At 48.3% G+C, this 8,514-nt stretch overlaps 1 protein-coding gene across 1 annotated transcript in view; it reads right to left on the reverse strand.

Annotated features, from left to right (window-relative positions):
* Positions 1–7,170: 7,170 nt before the first annotated feature.
* The window catches only part of LOC135565654 (putative methyltransferase DDB_G0268948), a 13,448-nt gene continuing 12,104 nt past the window's right edge, over positions 7,171–8,514 (reverse strand). The window contains exons 6-7 of the mRNA XM_065013225.1: positions 7,730–7,867; positions 7,171–7,540 (exon numbers count right to left, since the gene is read on the reverse strand). Of these exons, the coding sequence (XP_064869297.1) occupies positions 7,450–7,540; positions 7,730–7,867 (229 nt within the window). The 3' untranslated portion in view covers positions 7,171–7,449. The remainder of the gene's footprint in view (positions 7,541–7,729; positions 7,868–8,514) is intronic.

Below are 8,514 nucleotides of genomic sequence, written 5' to 3' on the forward strand. Positions count from 1 at the left end.
TCTGTAAAGATATTTGCTAGCCTAGTCTCAGAGCTGTAAAGATATTTGCTAGCCTAGTCTCAGATCTGTTTCTGCTCTTTTTGTATTCTATGAATGTAATGTAAAGAGAGTTTGAGTCCATGTTAGTGTTCCTCAAAACAAAACATGACCCTCCAGTCCAGTCCACGTTTCTCCTCTCCCTTCTGGGGTTGGCTCTGACCTGTAAGAGATGTTAGGGGCGATGGCTCTGACCTGTAAGAGATGTTAGGGGCGGTGACTCTGACCTGAAGGAGATGTTAGGGGCAGTGTCTCTGACCTGTTAGAGATGTTAGGGGCGGTGACTGACCTGTAGGAGATGTTAGGGGCGGTGTCTCTGACCTGTAGGAGATGTTAGGGGCGGTGACTCTGACCTGTAGGAGATGTTAGGGGCGGTGTCTCTGACCTGTAGGAGATGTTAGGGGCCGAGACTCTGACCTGTAAGAGATGTTAGGGGCGGTGACTCTAACCTGTAGGAGATGTTAGGGGCGGTGACTCTGACCTGTAGGAGATGTTAGGGGCCGAGACTCTGACCTGTAAGAGATGTTAGGGGCGGTGACTCTGACCTGTAGGAGATGTTAGGGGCGGTGTCTCTGACCTGTAGGAGATGTTAGGGGCGGTGACTCTGACCTGTAGGAGATGTTAGGGGCGGTGACTCTGACCTGTAGGAGATATTAGGGGCGGTGACTCTGACCTGTAGGATATGTTAGGGGCGGTGACTCTGACCTGTAAGAGATGTGAGGGGCGGTGACTCTGACCTGTTAGAGATGTTAGGGGCGGTGACTCTGACCTGTAAGAGATGTTAGGGGCGGTAACTCTGACATGTAAAAGATGTTAGGGGCGTTGACTCTGACCTGTAAGAGATGTGAGGGGCGGTGACTCTGACCTGTAAAAGATGTTAGGGGCGGTGACTCTGACCTGTAGGAGATGTTAGGGGCGGTGACTCTGACCTGTAAGAGATGTGAGGGCGGTGACTCTGACCTGTAAGAGATGTTATGTTAAGAGATGGGGCGGTGACTCTGACCTGTAGGAGATGTTAGGGGCGGTGACTCTGACCTGTAAGAGATGTTAGGGCGGTGACTCTGACCTGTAGGAGAGACTTTGACCTTAGGAGATGTTGGGGGCGGTGACTCTGACCTGTAAGAGATGTTAGGGGCGGTGACTCTGACCTGTAGGAGATGTTAGGGCGGTGACTCTGACCTGTAAGAGATGTTAGATGTGTAAGAGATGTTAGGGCGGTGACTCTGACCTGTTAGGGGGTGACTCTGACTGCAAGAGATGTTAGGGCGTGTGGCTCCTGAAGAGATGTTAGGGCGGTGACTCTGACCTGTAGGAGATGTTAGGGCGGTGACTCTGACCTGTAGGAGATGTTAGGGGCGGTGACTCTGACCTGTAGGAGATGTTAAGAGATGGCGGTGACTCTGACCTGTGAAGAGAGATGTTAGGGGCGGTGACTCTGACCTGTAAGAGATGTTAGGGCGGTGACTCTGACCTGTAAGAGATGTTAGGGGCGGTGACTCTGAACTGTAAGAGATGTTAGGGGCGGTGACTCTGAACTGTAAGAGGATGTTAGGGCGGTGACTCTGACCTGTAAGAGATGTGGGGCGGTGACTCTGAACTGTAAGAGATGACTCTGACCTGTAAGAGATGTTAGGGCGGTGACTCTGACCTGTAAGAGATGTTAGGGGCGGTGACTCTGACCTGTAAGAGATGTTAGGGGCGGTGACTCTGACCTGTAGGAGATATTAGGGGCGGTGACTCTGACCTGTAGGATATGTTAGGGGCGGTGACTCTGACCTGTAAGAGATGTTAGGGGCGGTAACTCTGACCTGTAAATGATGTTAGGGGCGGTGACTCTGACCTGTAAGAGATGTGAGGGGCGGTGACTCTGACCTGTAAGAGATGTTAGGGGCGGTAACTCTGACCTGTAGGAGATGTTAGGGGTGGTGACTCTGACCTGTAAGAGATGTTAGGGGCGGTGACTCTGACCTGTAGGAGATGTTAGGGGCGGTGACTCTGACCTGTAGGAGATGTTAGGGGTGGTGACTCTGACCTGTAGGAGATGTTAGGGGCGGTGACTTTGACCTGTAGGAGATGTTGGGGGCGGTGACTCTGACCTGTAAGAGATGTTAGGGCGGTGACTCTGACCTGTAGGAGATGTTAGGGGCGGTGACTCTGACCTGTAGGAGATGTTAGGGCGGTGACTTTGACCTGTAGGAGATGTTGGGGGCGGTGACTCTGACCTGTAAGAGATGTTAGGGGCGGTGACTCTGACCTGTAGGAGATGTTAGGGGCGGTGACTCTGACCTGTAGGAGATGTTAGGGGCGGTAACTCTGAAATGTAAGAGATGTTAGGGGCGGTGACTCTGACCTGTAGGAGATGTTAGGGGTGGTGACTCTGACCTGTAGGAGATGTTAGGGGTGGTGACTCTGACCTGTAGGAGATGTTAGGGCGGTGACTCTGAACTGTAAGAGATGTTAGGGCGGTGGCTCTGACCTGTAGGAGATGTTAGGGGCGGTGACTCTGACCTGTAGGATATGTTAGGGCGGTGACTCTGACCTGTAAGAGATGTGAGGGGCGGTGACTCTGAACTGTAAGAGATGTTAGGGCGGTGGCTCTGACCTGTAAGAGATGTTAGGGGCGGTGACTCTGACCTGTAAGAGATGTTAGGGCGGTGACTCTGACCTGTAAGAGATGTTAGGGGCGGTGACTCTGACCTGTAGGAGATATTAGGGCGGTGACTCTGACCTGTAGGATATGTTAGGGGCGGTGACTCTGACCTGTAAGAGATGTTAGGGCGGTAACTCTGACCTGTAAAAGATGTTAGGGCGGTGACTCTGACCTGTAAGAGATGTGAGGGGCGGTGACTCTGACCTGTAAGAGATGTTAGGGGCGGTAACTCTGACCTGTAGGAGATGTTAGGGGTGGTGACTCTGACCTGTAAGAGATGTTAGGGCGGTGACTCTGACCTGTAGGAGATGTTAGGGCGGTGACTCTGACCTGTAGGAGATGTTAGGGTGGTAACTCTGAAATGTAAGAGATGTTAGGGCGGTGACTCTGACCTGTAGGAGATGTTAGGGCTGTGACTCTGACCTGTAGGAGATGTTAGGCCGGTGACTCTGACCTGTAGGAGATGTTAGGGCGGAGACTCTGACCTGTAGGAGATGTTAGGGTGGTGACTCTGACCTGTAGGAGATGTTAGGGGTGGTGACTCTGACCTGTTAGAGATGTTAGGGGCGGTGACTCTGACCTGTAAGAGATGTTAGGGGCGGTGACTCTGACCTGTAGGAGATATTAGGGGCGGTGACTCTGACCTGTAGGATATGTTAGGGCGGTGACTCTGACCTGTAAGAGATGTGAGGGGCGGTGACTCTGACCTGTAAGAGATGTTAGGGGCGGTAACTCTGACCTGTAAAAGATGTTAGGGGCGGTGACTCTGACCTGTAGGATATGTTAGGGGCGGTGACTCTGACCTGTAAGAGATGTTAGGGGCGGTAACTCTGACCTGTAAAAGATGTTAGGGGCGGTGACTCTGACCTGTAAGAGATGTGAGGGGCGGTGACTCTGACCTGTAAGAGATGTTAGGGGCGGTAACTCTGACCTGTAGGAGATGTTAGGGGTGGTGACTCTGACCTGTAAGAGATGTTAGGGGCGGTGACTCTGACCTGTAGGAGATGTTAGGGGCGGTGACTCTGACCTGTAGGAGATGTTAGAGGCGGTAACTCTGAAATGTAAGAGATGTTAGGGGCGGTGACTCTGACCTGTAGGAGATGTTAGGGGCTGTGACTCTGACCTGTAGGAGATGTTAGGGCCGGTGACTCTGACCTGTAGGAGATGTTAGGGGCGGAGGCTCTGACCTGTAGGAGATGTTAGGGGTGGTGACTCTGACCTGTAGGAGATGTTAGGGGTGGTGACTCTGACCTGTTAGAGATGTTAGGGGCGGTGACTCTGACCTGTAAGAGATGTTAGGGGCGGTGACTCTGACCTGTAGGAGATATTAGGGGCGGTGACTCTGACCTGTAGGATATGTTAGGGCGGTGACTCTGACCTGTAAGAGATGTGAGGGGCGGTGACTCTGACCTGTAAGAGATGTTAGGGGCGGTAACTCTGACCTGTAAAAGATGTTAGGGGCGGTGACTCTGACCAGTAGGAGATGTTAGGGCGGTGACTCTGACCAGTAGGAGATGTTAGGGCGGTGACTCTGACCTGTAAAGAGATGTTAGGGGCGGTGACTCTGACCTGTAAGAGATGTTAGGGCGGTGACTCTGACCTGTAAGAGATGTTAGGGCGGTGACTCTGACCTGTAAGAGATGTTAGGGCGGTGACTCTGACCTGTAAGATGTTAGGGCGGTGACTCTGACTTGTAAGAGATGTTAGGGCCGGTGACTCTGACCTGTAAGAGATGTTAGGGGCGGTGACTCTGACCTGTAAGAGATGTTAAGGGCGGTGACTCTGACCTGTAGGAGATGTTAGGGGTGGTGACTCTGACCTGTAAGAGATGTTAGGGGCGGTGACTCTGACCTGTAAGAGATGTTAGGGGCGGTGACTCTGACCTGTAGGAGATGTTAGGGGCAGTGACTCTGACGTGTAAGAGATGTTAGGGGCGGTGGCTCTGACCTGTAGTAAGAGATGTTAGGGGAGGTGACTGACCTGTAGGAGATGTTAGGGGTGGTGACTCTGACGTGTAAGAGATGTTAGGGGCAGTGACTCTGACCTGTAAGAGATGTTAGGGGCGGTGACTCTGACGTGTAAGAGATGTTAGGGGCGGTGACTCTGACGTGTAAGAGATGTTAGGGGCAGTGACTCTGACCTGTAAGAGATGTTAGGGGCGGTGACTCTGACCTGTAGGAGATGTTAGGGGCAGTGACTCTGACGTGTAAGAGATGTTAGGGGCGGTGACTCTGACGTGTAAGAGATGTTAGGGGCAGTGACTCTGACCTGTAAGAGATGTTAGGGGCGGTGACTCTGACCTGTAGGAGATGTTAGGGGCAGTGACTCTGACCTATAGGAGATGTTAGGGGCGGTGACTCTGACCTGTAGGAGATGTTAGGGGCGGTGACTCTGACGTGTAAGAGATGTTAGGGGCGAATGGCTCTGACCTGTAGTAAGAGATGTTAGGGGAGGTGACTGACCTGTAGGAGATGTTAGGGGTGGTGACTCTGACCTGTAAGAGATGTTATGGGCGGTTACATGCTCCAGGGCCACCTCCTGCTGGGCAGGTCTCATGGCGGTCCCCAACACTGAGGAGAAGTGAGGAGGCCAGGAGCACAGTACCCTGACCCACAGACTACATCTACTTCCAGGTCAAAGGGCTGCAGGGCAGAGGCCCACCGACTTGGGAGCCAGACCCAGCCAATTAGAATTTGTTTTTCCACACAAAGAGCTTTATTACAGACGGAAATACTCCTCAGTTTCATCAGCTGTCCGGTTGGCTGCAGGTGAAGAAACCAGATGTGGAGGTCCTGGGCTGGCGTGGTTACACATGGTCTGCGATTGTGAGGCCAGTTGGACGTACTGCCAAATTCTCTAAGATGACATTGGAGGCAGCTTATGGTTTAGAAATGAACATTCAATTCTCTGGCAAAAGCTCTGGTGGAGATTACTGCAGTCAGCATGCCAATTGCACACTCCCTCAAATCTTGAGACATCTGTGGCATTATGTTGTGTGACAAAACTCCACATTTTAGAGAGGATTTATATTTTCCCCAGCACAAGGTGCATCTGTGTACTGACCATGCTCTTTAATCAGCTTCTTGTTATGCCACACCAGTCAGGTGGATGGATTATTTTGGAAAAGGAGAAATGCTCACTAACAGGGATGTAAACTAATTTGTGCACAATACTTGAGAGAAATAGGCATTTTGTGGGTATCAAATATTTCTGGGATCTTTTATTTCAGTTCATGAAACCAACACTTTACTTGATGCGTTTATATTTTATGTCCACAGAAGACTGTAACCATATCATCTGAGCATGCATATTCCATGATATTTGATTTAAGAAAAACAAACGGTCTGTATCCTGTGTAACAGGTATATGTCACGACTACCTTCTCTTCAGGAAGGACAAGGCCTCTTCAATGAGCTGAGACTCTGTATTTCCAGTAGGAGGCAACATGCACCTTACCTTCAAACAGATGTCGTGCCATGCCACTGAGCTATACTACAGGAGAAAACAGGAATACAAAAAGGTTTTCTCCAGCCCAGAAAGAGACCTGTTTCTCTTACAGATTTTACTAAACTCATGCAAGCTTTCTTTCTCACTGGGTTGTGGAGGCTACGTTAAGGAATGTGATCACACACACACTACCTCACTCATCGCAGGAGATTATCTTTCTTCATAGGGCCAGTTCCAGGAAACCACTAGGTGCTTGGCCAGGCTAGTATGAGACAGGCCCCAGATAGAGAGAGGAAGGGGCAGAGCAGCAGCTTCATGGAATGTGTGTTTGCGAATGAGGCTGGGCTCATGGGGTCAAAGAGGGCTGTGTGCTGTGTCAGAACCAATAAGAAGTCCCATGGAGATGGGATGGGGGAAGGATCATAAAATTGTTTTCCTATGAGATGCTTTCCTTGTTGTGATTGATGTGGGAAAATACAAAAGCCTGATGAGTTCAGTCTCCTTACTCAGATAAAAACCTTATTCCAACTGATCACTGAGCCATAGATCAACAACAACAGGCTTTATCCTGAGCTGCACTACCACTAGATCATTGAAAGAGTTAATCATAAACAGTCAATGTCTGAAGGACTGGTCCAAGAACCGATTAAAGGTCTTCTCAAAGTTTGCATGATGTTGTGAATTTGGTTGAACACATGCATACAGCATTTATTTTTATTTTTAAAGAACATCTGGGGCAGTGTGGCTACGTTTAGACAGGCAGCCGAATTCTGATGTTTTCGCATCAGATCTTTTCACATCAGGTCTTTTTCAGATCTGATCTGATTCCTCAAAAGACAAATTAGTGAAAAGTATCAGAATTGGTCTGCCTGTCTAAATGCAGCCTAAGTATCAAGTGTCTCAGACCAGGATCAGATCCTGTTGTCCATGTTATATTTTTCATTGTGATCTAAAAGGCAAAACCGATCCTAAAATCCCACACCCTAATATTACTCTGAGACACTTGATACGGCCCTGAAGTTAAATAATATTCAACATTTACAATTGTGTCTACAGACACATTTTATTGTCAATCTCAGGCAAGGAAGATACTAAATGTGGCAAGCATTTTGATAATGATGTGACTAAGGTGAATAGTTTGCTCTACATTACAATGTATAATAGAAAAGAGCAGACAAACCAAAGGGACTTCAATGACATCTTATGTGAACAGAATAACATTCCTAGTAACAGCTTGAACATGATTCACACAAGCCTAAACACAAGCTTAAGAAACATCTGTCTACACACAAACACATTCACACTGTAAAGAGTGTTCACTCCGGTTTAGACGCCAGGACACAGAAATACTCCAGCGTCACTTCCATGAGTGTGTCTGGTGATGTGACTCCCATCTCCTTCAGAAACCTGCAATATGACGTCAATATATTTGATAAAATAATTCCATGTCGGATGGACCATAAAAGTGACATGGATGACGTTTGTATTTGTTCAATCATTTGTTTAAATAATCTCATTAGTTCATTCATTCACCCATAATCCATTCATCCATCCATTCAGTCATTCATTCATCCGTTGATTGATCAGGGTTGTTACCTGTCAAGTGTTCTCTGCAGCAGTGCGGTGGCAGCATCAGGCTCGGCCCTCTGTAAGGCCTGGTACATGGAGAAGGACTCCATGAAGCCCACTATGTTCCTCACTGAGATCTGCTGCTTCAGTGGGATACACTCAATTCTGAAAGAAGAACAGATACCCACACACTGTTGAATTGAGAGGAGAGTCATAGTGGATGCCCTATTTACCCAGGGGGGCCACGAGGTTTAAGTCAAGTAAGTCATAATATTGAATACTCCTGCAGTTTATTGAGAACAACATTTGATTTTGACCACCTGTGAGTCACTAGTGTGAGTGCATTACTTCTGTATATATATATATATTTAATTCTCAAATAGAAACTCAGAGACACAGGGTCAAAGTCACACCATGAGAAATGTTTTAATGTGTAACAGGCTGTTCTACTGGGTTCTCACAGAGGCTGTATGAGTTACTCTCTTTGTCAGGGAAGGGGATAGCAGTGTAAAGCTCCTGTAGTTTGGTGTTGGCCACTGCTACCCGTGTGCTGGTGTATGGTAACAGCACCTTCTTGAACTGGGGATAGCAAAGTCAAATCTCAGTCAGGAAACAGTCAGGAAACTTGGTACTTATATCAAACAAAGAATTGTGAGGGTCTGTTGTATCATACAGGTGAGCCCATGGACATTTTTTTTAAATCACAAGAGAAATGTCTCAGTATGGCAGCAAACAAAAATGTTGTAAGCATACTGTACATGAAAACAACAATTGTACTTAGTACCCAATGAAAATAAACATATGACACACTA

This window comes from Oncorhynchus nerka, linkage group LG3 (assembly GCF_034236695.1).
Source record: "Oncorhynchus nerka isolate Pitt River linkage group LG3, Oner_Uvic_2.0, whole genome shotgun sequence".
NCBI classification, from domain to species: Eukaryota; Metazoa; Chordata; class Actinopteri; order Salmoniformes; family Salmonidae; genus Oncorhynchus; species Oncorhynchus nerka.